Source organism: Hyperolius riggenbachi, chromosome 2, assembly GCF_040937935.1.
Source record: "Hyperolius riggenbachi isolate aHypRig1 chromosome 2, aHypRig1.pri, whole genome shotgun sequence".
NCBI lineage: Eukaryota > Metazoa > Chordata > Amphibia > Anura > Hyperoliidae > Hyperolius > Hyperolius riggenbachi.
The window spans coordinates 338,049,756-338,062,775 of NC_090647.1; the positions used below are offsets into that span (position 1 = coordinate 338,049,756).

Sequence of the window (13,020 nt, forward strand, 5' to 3'; positions counted from 1 at the left end):
AGATCGGGAATAGTGAGGTAAATAAAGGAGTACGCATATCTACGCCCCTGGTTATTGAGTGAAGTTTTCAGGTGCATAAAAATGCGTACCAGCGGTGGTGAAGGGGTTAAGTAAAACAAGCACATAGGCAAAACAGTTCTTGGCTTGATAGTGCACTCAAGTTTACCTATATTACAATCTAACTATGAACCTAATCTATAAGTGTGGTCTAGTCTGACTGTAGTATATATAGCCATAATTTACAAACTTATGTGTGACAAAAGTTAATAACACACCTTGTCAGGAAAGGTTAAGATCTCATTTGCTTCTGCTGAGCACTTTGCTCAGTTGCATACCAATTATTAATAAATTGGTAAGAAAGCTAACAATCCCAGATTCTGGCTTCCATTTCCTCTGCCTCCTTGGCGCATACAGTGACTTTCGTGACAGATGCCAATTAGCAGTGCAAAAGGGAAGAAAGTCACCTTTGAAAATAGCAGACTTGGCTGAGGTCTTAACCACCCTGGCGTTCTATTAAGATCACCAGGTTGGCTGCGCAGCAGTATTTTTTGAATTTTTTTTTTTTTTTAAATCATGTAGCTAGCTCAGCGCTAGCTACACGATTCCCCCCTCCCTGCCAAATGCCTCCCACCCTTCCGGTTCCCGCCGGCAATCACACCCACCAGTAAATCCCGTTCTGAACGGGATCTCCTTTAGGGCTTCCCACGTCGCCATAGCGATGAACGGAATGACGCTATCGACGTCGTGTCCCGATCCACCCCTCAGCGCTGCCTGGCACTGATTTGGGGGGGGGGGGGGGGGGGCCTGTTACGCGTCGGGTAGTGGCGGATCGGCAACTGAGCTCATCCATACCGCTAAGCTGGTTAAGGGAGGCATACACTACAAGACTGTTATTCCTGCAGATTGATGAAGCATGAAGATAAACAATTGTATTTGCAGTCCTAATACAAAATAGGACTTATATAATACAAAATAGTCACTGCCAATACCAATTCTGTATTTTGTACAGTTTCAGTATTTTGTACCAACTCTGTATTTTGTACACTGGTGTATACCATTGTCTGTATTATTTTGTACCCCATATTTGTTTCTCACTTTGTACAGCGCAACAGAATATGTTGGTGCCTTATAAATCTATGACAATAAATAATAATAATAATAATAAATAATAAGTGTTACGCTGCAGGTGATTTAAAGGGAACTTAAACACTGTCATCCTGCACTACTTGGTTCCCCCAATGTCTTCCTCCGATCACCTCATGCGCGGCTCTATGCCTCCTACAACATACTCCTGTCACGCAGTACGCAGAAATAGCTACCATGCATGAGAACACTGAGTGCACTGACTAGAGGAGGGGCGTGACCAGTGCTGCGCATTTGCAGCCTGACTCATGGAGAGGGACAGCAGAGTGCGGAATCACAGCAAAGGGAGCAGGAGGGCTTCAGGGGACTGGAAAAAGCCCCAGGTAAGTAACTGAGCTATTTTTTTTTCCAGTTAAGTGTCCCTTTTGTACAGCTGCAAGAAAATGTCCTGGATTCTTAACCCTTACCATGTGAAAAAAGAAGAAAGAAACGCAACTTAGTTCTAAGTAGGACTGGGACGGTACACACATACACACCATCAGGCCTGGAACCCACTACAAAAACGCTATCGCTAATCGCAATCGCTTTTAAAGGGACTCTGACCAGTAAATAAAATCAAAATCTGAACTTACCTGGGGCTTTCTCCAGCCCACCGTAGGTTGGGAAGTCCCTCTGGCTCTTCTCCCAGGCCCTGCTCCGAAATGGCTCCCGGCAACACCAGGACCGAGTGTCGGGCTCTCTCTTCCGGGAAGATGATGTCAGTCGTCATCACGCTGGGTTGCCTCGCGTCATCACAGTGGCTGGCGTGACAGTACTGCGCATGTGCGGATTAATCGCGCATGCGCAGTATTGTCACGCCAGCCGCCATGATGACGCGAGGCGGCCGGCGTGGTGACGACTGACGCCATCTTCCCAGAAGAGAGAGCCTGACACTCGGTCCCAGTGTCGCCGGGAGCCATTTCTGAGCAGGGCCTGGGAGAAGAGCCAGAGGGATCCCTAGGGACCTCCCGACCTACGGTGGGCTGGAGAAAGCCACAGGTAAGTTCAGATTTTGATATTATTTACTGCTTAAAGTCCCTTTAATGAGCGGTTTGTAAGCGATTTAATGAGCAATCGCTGGTGATTTTAGTAGCGTTTTTAAAGTGTCACCTTTTTGCCAGCAATGGTGTAGCGATTAGATTTTTTAATTCTGATTGGTCCTTTCAATTAATTTTTACAGTGTGGGGTAATGTAAAACGCTAGCAAAATCGCTCTGTGTAGGTTTTGACAAGTGATTACGCCAGCATTTATATACTTTACATAGCAGAAACGCTAACACTAATAGCTAAAAATGCTGCATGTCCTGCTTTTGCGATTTTGGTAATCTCTCCAGTGGAATTTGGCCCATCTGTTAACATTAGCTGAGCGTTTAGGTAAATCACTAGCGTTTTGAATCACTCCCTAAACACTCACAAAATCGCTCTAGTGGGTTTGAGCCCTCATGCTTCTTCAATTCCCCTGTAAAATGAGTAAAATCTAAATTACATTTTGCACGGTTTCTATACACTGCTCTGCCTGTGGAAAGAAGGGAAAGATCTACACGAACTAAACAAGTCAGCCATTGGTAGCTGTAGTTGCTTTTTAAACAGAAAGGTAGGAATAGCATTTTATAGAGGAGGTTATAAAGGTGGAAAGGTTGAATGGTGTTTAATGTTTGCTGTGATGGAGGGTTATAACAAAGACATTGATGTGAAACAGAATTTTTATGTCACAATAGAAACCTAGAGCGTACAAATCTAAATGCTGGCTTTTGCCGATATTCAGTGTGCTACCAGCATTGATGCCGAGCTGTTTAGTCCCAGAATAAAAGGTATACCCAAATAAGGAAATGTGAGGAAAGCTTATGATAGAGGAATCCAAGATGCAACCGTTTTTATGGTGGCATAAAAAAAAAAATGTGTCAGTCATAATTCCTCATGGATCTGCAAGTTATTAAAATTAAACAATGTCGGATTAACTGATAACAAAGGCGGAGCTGCACTAATTGTTGAAAGTGGAAACTGCTTCCTTGAGCGGTCATCCCTTCTTCATAAACAGAGAATGCCAAAAAAGATATTGCAGAAGGAATGGCTTACACTTCGTATTTATATAAATCAGCCCCCTAATAACTGTTATAAATCTACACCTATTACCATGTTATCTACATTTAAAAGGAAAACCTTACATGCGCTAACTCATAAAACCTGTAAGCATGAGGACACCAAGGATGCAGCATGCTGCACAAAAGTACCTTTCCTGCAAGTACATTAGGGCAAGCACTGTTCTTTCCTAACACATAATGAGAACATATTCAGCCTAGCCATAAGGAAAGGCAATAGGCAACAACATTGTTTTTAATGTATTTAAATCCATAACATATACAATAACATATCATCTCAAAGAATTCAGACTGCTACTTCAGTTGAACACCACTGGCATGTTTTATTTAATTAAAACTTCTGAAAAACAGCAGTATGAGGAGAGAGCTTACTTGTTCATTGACTTTTGCATGTGAAGGTCCATGGTGAATGAGAAGACGTACAATCTGAGCATCTCCTTTCCAGGCTGCTAGGTGTAATGGGAAACATCCCTTACAGTCTGCGATATTTGTTACAGCCTCGTTCCTCAAAAGAACCTCCACAACCTCCCTAAAGAAATACAGAGGTTACCGCTTTAGGTTACAAGCAATATTTAAAGAGGAGCTGTTAGGTATAAGGTCTCAGAGAAAATAAACACATATATCAGTAGCTAAAGATTGGCTGTACTTACATTACATATGCATTTCACTGTCCACGTTTGGATTTCACAGAATTTGTATATAGTATATGCAGAGATAGATGCTCCTGACAGCCCATGGCAGGCTCCATGTTTTTCTGTCAAATGTGTCGTCATGTCCTGCCTGCTTCCTGATCACAGATAAGCTCGTACTGAATAACACAGTGTGCAGTGAATATTAATGAGCCATGTGGCTAGGAACAATAGCTGACTCCTGCAGTGTACTCTGCCCCGAGATTTATCAGTGCTACGCGATTACAAACTGCTGTAACGTCTCATTAGCAGCCGAGGGGAGAGCCCCAGAATGCTTTGCAGTATGGTATGCGGCTTGCGTCTTCTTAAGAATAACAGACTTGCTGATAAGCACACATCAAAGGTAACTGAGATTTTTATCTTCACTAATTGCTTTTGGGCTTCCTTCTAAACTGTTTAACACAGGAGAATAGAGGTTTAAATTAGCTTCTGCAGCCTGACAGTTACTCTTTAAGGACTATATATTTTCATAGTGAACGGTTGATCTGCTACTCTTTCCCTATGAGGTCAAATCCCATGAACTGTCATAATTGTCTTTTGGATGTGCAGCCTGGTGATCTAAAAATAGGAAGCCCAATAACTGCATAGACGCTACATATGGGACTGTGTAAGTTAAAAGGCACAGTAAGGGAGCACTGTATTCTGAAAGTACTATGAATGGGGAGCATTGCGTAGGAGAAACTATAAATCAGAGACCATGTCATTGGGGGGCACTATAAAAGGAGGATTATAGGTGGGGGCACTACAGGATGGCATTATGTAAGGCAAGTGTGTTCTAGTTGGGGGAACTATACAGTAATGGGGGCACTATGATGGAGGTGTGTAATAGGAGCACAACAATAAAGAGTATGTAATGGAGGTTATTGCAATGAAAATTCTATTTATCCACCTCTTATAGCAACATCCACTTTTGAGAACATACCTCCTACAAGACAGAAATAACCCATCACCATCACTGTTAACCTCTTCTTTCAAACTTGTTAAATTAAATATATAACAGAATTCAATCATCAACTGAATCATCAAATAAAAGCAATATTGACTGCTCTGCCTTAATAATTTAGTTCAGTATCATTTTTGCCACCAGAATACTGATTCTACCCAGCAGAATGATGGCAAAAATCACTGAGAACAATTTATTGGTGTGCAGTAATTTCTTCCATATGGTAAATTATATGTATGTATGTTACAAGAAAACATTCAAGTACTTACTTGTGCCCATTAAGAGAGGCGTGATGTAAAGGGGTGTATCCTGAGCTGTCCACACAATTCACATTGGGGCCACGCCAAATACTGCAGGAATAGAATTAAAAAAATAATGTTGACACTGTTTAGTCATACATTTTTGCCAAACTACCTTATGCATTACAATTAAAGGCTCAACAAAGGGGCTTTTTGTATCAGTTAGTAAACTATTAACTGACTGCAAGTTAATACTATTTGTAATTATACAGTAAAAACTAAGCCCTGTAATAGAGCTTAAGTACAGATACAATATAAAACGTTAGTGAAGTACAATACAAGTACAAGACTTCATATATAGACAGGTAGGAATTCATGTTATTTATAATAGGTCTGCAAAATGTATTAGGTCTGAAGAAATGCAAAAAGAATTACAAGGCATACACTATATACTCCACGAGTATGAAATTGCAGCTGGACTCCATTTACACTAATCAGAAATAGGGTAAAGCCTGGTACACACATCTGATCTTGACTGGCCAATTTTGCCCCTTCTATGCAGAGGTACAACAGATTTTGAATACTTTGAGCAGATTGTGTCGGAAAGCTCAAGTACTACACGGACATGGTATAAGTGGACAATCACGAATGAATGTCTGTACTAGGAATGGTCAATGAGATGCAAATAATTGAGTTGATGCAGCATTATGCAAATTTTTTTACCCAATTATGCAGGTTGAAAATTTGACCTCAGCAGGATTTGATTGGTTCATGTTCAAGCTGCATAAATGTGCATACAAAATTAGCATAATGCTGCATCAACTCAAAATTATTTGCATCTCATTGATCATTCCTAGTTCGCAACAGGCTTAACCACTTGAGGACCGTGGGCTTTACCCCCCTTAAGGACCAGAGCCTTTTTCTCCATTCAGACCACTGCAGCTTTCACGGTTTATTGCTCGTTCATACAACCTACCACCTAAATGAATTTTGGCTCCTTTTCTTGTCACTAATAAAGCTTTCTTTTGGTGCTATTTGATTGCTGCTGCAATTTTTACTTTTTATTATATTCATCAAAAAAGACATGAATTTTGTCAAAAAAATATTTTTTTAACTTTCTGTGCTGACATTTTTCAAATAAAGTAAAATTTCTGTATACATGCAGCGCAAAAAAATGTGGACAATGTGAGAATCCGCTCAGCTGCCTGCGCAGGCAGGCAGCCTTTTGACCATTGTTTAGGTTTGCATGCTGCAGGACTCTGGAAAGGAGACCTTCTGTCAGTTGTGCAGCTTGTGTTGCTGAGGAATTTGCATGCATTAGTCATGCAAATCCCTTACCTGCCTTCTTTTGATGACTGGCACTATAAAAGCATTCTGCTCCCAGAATGCTTTGCTGGACGTTTCCCTTTCATGGTCTGTTCCTGATGGACACTCCTTGAGTGTCAGCCATTCCGTTTGTTAAAGTTATCTTAGTGTAATTCGTGGGAATGCACTAGGCAGTTTCCCTAGTGCAGTTAGGATTGCATTATCTGTTTTGCCTGTTCCGTCTGTCTTGTGTTTGGATCGCACAAGCACTAGCGTTAGCGGCTGTGGATCCTTCTGATTGAGTCTGGAGTGTAGGTTGGAACAGCGGTTGTTTCTGCCTACCTCATCTGTTCTGTCTGCCGTGTGTTTGGATCGCACTCGCCCTAGCGCTAGTGCTGTGGATCCTTCTGTTCTGTCTCCTGGGATTGCGCTAGCCACTTTCCACTAGTGCTGTGGATCCTTCTGTTCTGCTACTCTGTACCTGGATCGCGCTAGCCACTTTCGCTAGTGTTGTGGATCCTATCTCTCGCTTGTCCCTGTTTTCGTGTGTCTGTCTTGTCTGATACGAACCCTTGCTGTAGGCTCGGTGAGGTAACCGTTAAGCAAGCGCTCGCGTTCTCTGTTTCGTGTTTGTCTGTCTTTGGTTAGTTAGGCGTGCTTGTCTGTTGTGCGTAACACGCGGAGACCGCGCACGAATGCGTGCACTGTTGCGAATGAGTGCGGTGTTCGCGTTCAGCTAGCGTTTGTTATTTTCCTTATCTTTCTCTTTGTATGATTTTCTGTGCCTTTGCTACCCTTGTGCGCTGTCCTGCTCTGTCTTGTGTCTCTATCGGCAATCGCCAATCTTGCGATTGCGTTCCCTCTTTGTTTCCGCTGTTGTGTGTTCACTGTCGCTGGGTGGCGGCTAGTTTGGTGCACACACATACATACTGTCCCTGTGCTCTCTCTTTAAGGGCTCTTCAGCCCCGTTTATCAGGTTCTGTACAATTCCCATCTGGCATCTGTGGCTGTGCAGCGGCGGTGTTCGCCTGCACTCCACAGCGCCATCTGCCGGTGGAAATTGCCCTCTGCGGGTGCATAGCACCTAGCCTGGGTTTCCCGAAATTATACGCTGGTGGAGGGTTTTCGTTGTCAGTGCGCGTCTTGTGCGCTGACCACGAAAACGTCCCCGCCATCGTTACAGACAAACATGTTTTTGATTAAAAAAAAACAAAAAAACCCATTCAGCCTATATTTATTGGTTTGGGTAAAAGTTATAGCGTTTACAAACTATGGTGCAAAAAGTGAATTTTCCCATTTTCCAGCATCTCTGACTTTTCTGACCCCCCGTCATGTTTCATGAGGGGCTAGAATTCCAGGATAGTATAAATACCCCCCAAATGACCCCATTTTGGAAAGAAGACATCCCAAAGTATTCACTGAGAGGCATAGTGAGTTCATAAAATATATTATTTTTTGTCACAAGTAAGCGGAAAATGACACTTTGTGACAAAAAAAAAAAAAAAAAAAAGTTTCCATTTCTTCTAACTTGCGACAAAAAAAAAATGAAACCTGCCATGGACTCACCATGCTCCTCTCTGAATACCTTGAAGTGTCTACTTTCCAAAATGGGGTCATTTGTAGAGTGTGTTTACTGTCCTGACATATTGGGGGGTGCTAAATTGTAAGCACCCCTGTAAAGCCTAAAGGTGCTCATTGGACTTTGGGCCCCTTAGCGCAGTTAGGCTGCAAAAAACTGCCACACGTGGTATCGCCGTACTCAGGAGAAGTAGTATAATGTGTTTTGGGGTGTATTTTTACACATACCAATGCTGGGTGGGAGAAATATCTCTGTAAATGACAATTGTTTGATTTGATTGATTTTTTACACACAATTGTCCATTTACAGAGATATTTCTCCCACTCAGCATGGGTATGTGTAAAAATACACCCCAAAACACATACTACTTCTCCTGAGTACGGCGATACCACATGTGTGGCACTTTTTTGCACCCTAACTGCGCTAAGGGGCCCAAAGTCCAATGAGTACCTTTAGGATTTCACAGGTCATTTTTGTTTCAAGACTACTCCTCACGGTTTAGGGCCCCTAAAATGCCAGGGCAGTATAGGAACCCCACTAATGACCCCATTTTAGAAAGAAGACACCCCAAGGTATTCCGTTAGGAGTATGGTGAGTTCATAGAAGTTTTTATTTTTTTGTCACAAGTTAGCGGAAATTGATTTTAATTGTTTTTTTTCACAAAGAGTCATTTTCCGCTAACTTGTAACAAAAAATAAAATCTTCTATGAACTCACCATACTCCTAACGGAATACCTTTGGGTGTCTTCTTTCTAGAATGGGGTCATTTGTGGGGTTCCTATACTGCCCTGGCATTTTAGGGGCCCTAAACCGTGAGGAGTAGTCTTGAAACCAAATGTCGCAAAATGACCTGTGAAATCCTAAAGGTACTCATTGGACTCTGGGCCCCTTAGCGTACTTGGGGTGTAAAAAAGTGCCACACGTGGTACCGCCGCACTCAGGAGAAGTAGTATAATATGTTTTGGGGTGTATTTTTACACATACCCATGCTGGGTGGGAGAAATATCTCTGTAAATGACAATTGTTTGATTTTTTTTACACACAATTGTCCATTTACAGAGAGATTTCTCCCACCCAGCATGGGTATGTGTAAAAATACACCCCAAAACACATTATACTACTTTTCCTGAGTACGGCGGTACCACGTGACACTTTTTTGCAGCCTAGGTGCGCTAAGGGGCCCAACGTCCTATTCACAGGTCATTTTGAGGCATTTGTTTTCTAGACTACTCCTCACGGTTTAGGGCCCCTAAAATGCCAGGGCAGTATAGGAACCCCACAAGTAACCCCATTTTAGAAAGAAGACACCCCAAGGTATTCCGTTAGGTGTATGGCGAGTTCATAGAAGATTTTATTTTTTGTCACAAGTTAGTGGAAAATGACACTTTGTGAAAAAAAAAAACAATAAAAATCAATTTCCGCTAACCTTTGACAAAAAATAAAAATCTTCTATGAACTCGTCATACACCTAACAGAATACCTTGGGGTGTCTTTTTTCTAAAATGGGGTCACTTGTGGGGTTCCTATACCACCCTGGCATTTTACGGGCCCAAAACCGTGGGTAGTCTGGAAACCAAATGTCTCAAAATGATTGTTCAGGGGTATAAGCATCTGCAAATTGTGATGACAGGTGGTCTATGAGGGGGCGAATTTTGTGCAACCGGTCATAAGCAGGGTGGCCTTTTAGATGACAGGTTGTATTGGGCCTGATCTGATGGATAGGAGTGCTAGGGGGATGACAGGAGGTGATTGATGGGTGTCTCAGGGGGTGGTTAGAGGGGAAAATAGATGCAATCAATGCACTGGGGAGGTGATCAGAAGGGGGTCTGAGGAGGATCTGAGGGTTTGGCCGAGTGATCAGGAGCCCACACAGGGCAAATTAGGGCTTGATCTGATGGGTAGGTGTGCTAGGGGGTGACAGGAGGTGATTGATGGGTGTCTCAAGGTGTGATTAGAGGGGGGAATAGATGCAAGCAATGCACTGGCGAGGTGATCAGGGCTGGGGTCTGAGGGTGTGGGCGGGTGATTGAGTGCCCTAGGGGCAGATAGGGGTCAAATCTGATAGGTAGCAGTGACAGGGGGTGATTGATGGGTAATTAGTGGGTGTTTAGGGTAGAGAACAGATGTAAACACTGCACTTGGGAGGTGATCTGACGTCGGATCTGCGGGTGATCTATTGGTGTGGGTGGGTGATCAGATTGGGTGCAAACAGGGGTCTGGGGGGTGGGCAGGGGGGGTCTGAGGGGTGCTGTGGGTGATCTGGGGCAGGAAGGGGGTAAAATCAGAGTGCTTGGGTGCGACATAGGGTGGCTGCAGCCTGCCCTGGTGGTCCCTCGGACATTGGGACCACCAGGGCAGGAGGCAGCCTGTATAATACACTTTGTAAACATTACAAAGTGTATTATACACTTTGTATGCGGCGATTCAGGCGTTAGTAACCCGCCGGCGCTTCCGAACGGCCAGCGGGTTACAGCGCAAGGTGGGCGGAGCCAGTCCCCGGCGGCCGATCGCGTCACGAATGACGCGATCGCGCCGCCCATGCCCCTACAAGGACCGCCGCCATTTGTCAATACGGCGGTCCTTGCGGGGTCCACTTCCCGGCCGCCAATTGTCTATACAGCGGTCGGGAAGTGGTTAAAACGATTTGCGTAAAAATCTTCCGTCAAGTTCCAGTGGTTAACCAGTACTAAAGGGAACTAGGATCTGGTGCTTTCGCCAGCTCCCATGCACCAAGCGACCGTACTGCAGCCGTTGTTTAAAGGGACTCCGAGCAGTGCAGAAACTATGGAAAGATGCATATAATTTTAAAGCTCTCTTTCTCCTCTTTCCAATGATATATAAACCACCGCCCTACGCCTTTTAGTTTTCGATCGAATTTGCAGTGGCCGCGACTTTGATCGCGAAAATAGAGAAAACTAAAAGGCGTAGGGTGACGATTTAGGTGTCGCCAGAAAGAGGAGAAAGAGAGCTTTAAAATGATATCCATCTTTCCATAGTTACATTGTATTACACAGGGCGACTTTTTCTGCTGAATGGAGCTGTTGAATTTGAGAAAAAGTCGCCCTGTGTAATAGAATATAACTATGGAAAGATGGATATCATTTTAAAGCTCTCTTTCTCCTCTTTCTGGCGACACCTAAATCGTCGCCCTACGCCTTTTAGTTTTCTCTATTTTCGCGATCAAAGTCGCGGCCGCGGCAATTTCGATCTCAAAAATAGCGAAAACTAAAAGGCGTAGGGCGGTGGTTTATATATCATTAGAAAGAAGAGAAAGAGAGCTTTAAAATGATATGCATCTTTCCATAGTTTCTGCACTGCTCGGAGTCCCTTAATATTAGCAAGGAGGCATGCCTTCCAATTTACAGTGAAGCAGGCATTGTGGAGGACCTGCCATGTCTGAAGGGATTATTTATGTTTACCTTAGCAGCTGGAAAAAGGTAGGCAACTTATCCTTATTTTTATGAACCGAGTTGACGTTAGCTTAAGCTGAGGTCAGTCAAATCAGACTAAAAAGTTTAATGAGCTCCTCCCAAGTGTATCATAAGGTGCTATGGTGTTTACGGTATTTGCTCAAGGACACACAAAAAAACAATACCAGGTTAAAGCAAAAAAATCTATATTTTATAATAGACACCTCAAGGATATCTCACATGGTGCTATAGAGAGTAAGAAACACATGTGGGTACATATTAAATTGTCTACTACTTACAGTGGTGTGAAAAACTATTTGCCCCCTTCCTGATTTCTTCTTCTTTTGCATGTTTGTCACACTTAAATGTTTCTGCTCATCAAAAACCGTTAACTATTAGTCAAAGATAACATAATTGAACACAAAATGCAGTTTTAAATGATGGTTTTTATCATTTAGTGAGAAAAAAACTCAAAACCTACATGGCCCTGTGTGAAAAAGAAATTGCCCCCTGAACCTAATAACTGGTTGGGCCACCCTTAGCAGCAATAACTGCAATCAAGCGTTTGCGATAACTTGCAACGAGTCTTTTACAGCGCTCTGGAGGAATTTTGGCCCACTCATCTTTGCAGAATTGTTGTAATTCAGCTTTATTTGAGGGTTTTCTAGCATGAACCGCCTTTTTAAGGTCATGGCACAACATCTCAATAGGATTCAGGTCAGGACTTTGACTAGGCCACTCCAAAGTCTTCATTTTGTTTTTCTTCAGCCATTCAGAGGTGGATTTGCTGGTGTGTTTTGGGTCATTGTCCTGCTGCAGCACCCAAGATCGCTTCAGCTTGAGTTGACGAACAGATGGCCGGACATTCTCCTTCAGGATTTTTTGGTAGACAGTAGAATTCATGGTTCCATCTATCACAGCAAGCCTTCCAGGTCCTGAAGCAGCAAAGCAACCCCAGACCATCACACTACCACCACCATATTTTACTGTTGGTATGATGTTCTTTTCCTGAAATGCTGTGTTACTTCTATGCCGGATGTAACAGGACACGCACCTTCCAAAAAGTTCAACTTTTGTCTCGTCGGTCCACAAGGTATTTTCCCAAAAGTCTTGGCAATCATTGAGATGTCTTTTAGCAAAATTGAGATGAGCCTTAATGTTCTTTTTGCTTAAAAGTGGTTTGCACCTTGGATATCTGCAATGCAGACCGTTTTTGCCCAGTCTCTTTCTTATGGTGGAGTCGTGAACACTGACCTTAATTGAGGCAAGTGAGGCCTGCAGTTCTTTAGATGTTGTCCTGGGGTCTTTTGTGGCCTCTCGGATGAGTTTTCTCTGCGCTCTTGGGGTAATTTTGGTTGGCCGGCCACTCCTGGGAAGGTTCATCACTGTTCCATGTTTTTGCCATTTGTGGATAATGGCTCTCACTGTGGTTCGCTGGAGTCCCAAAGCTTTAGAAATGGCTTTATAACCTTTACCAGACTGATAGATCTCAATTACTTTTTGTTCTCATTTGTTCCTGAATTTCTTTGGATCTTGGCATGATGTCTAGCTTTTGAGGTGCTTTTGGTCTACTTCTCTGTGTCAGAAAGCTCCTATTTAAGTGATTTCTTGATTGAAACAGGTGTGGCAGTAATC

General features: G+C 43.1%; 1 protein-coding gene across 7 annotated transcripts in view; it reads right to left on the minus strand.

The window, feature by feature from the left end:
* The window catches only part of ANKS1A (ankyrin repeat and sterile alpha motif domain containing 1A), a 178,185-nt gene that overhangs the window by 133,932 nt on the left and 31,233 nt on the right, over positions 1-13,020 (minus strand). For all 7 annotated transcript variants that reach the window (XM_068269417.1, XM_068269415.1, XM_068269416.1 and 4 more), the window contains exons 2-3: positions 5,122-5,202; positions 3,593-3,749 (exon numbers count right to left, since the gene is read on the minus strand). In XM_068269417.1, the coding sequence (XP_068125518.1) occupies positions 3,593-3,749; positions 5,122-5,202 (238 nt within the window). The remainder of the gene's footprint in view (positions 1-3,592; positions 3,750-5,121; positions 5,203-13,020) is intronic.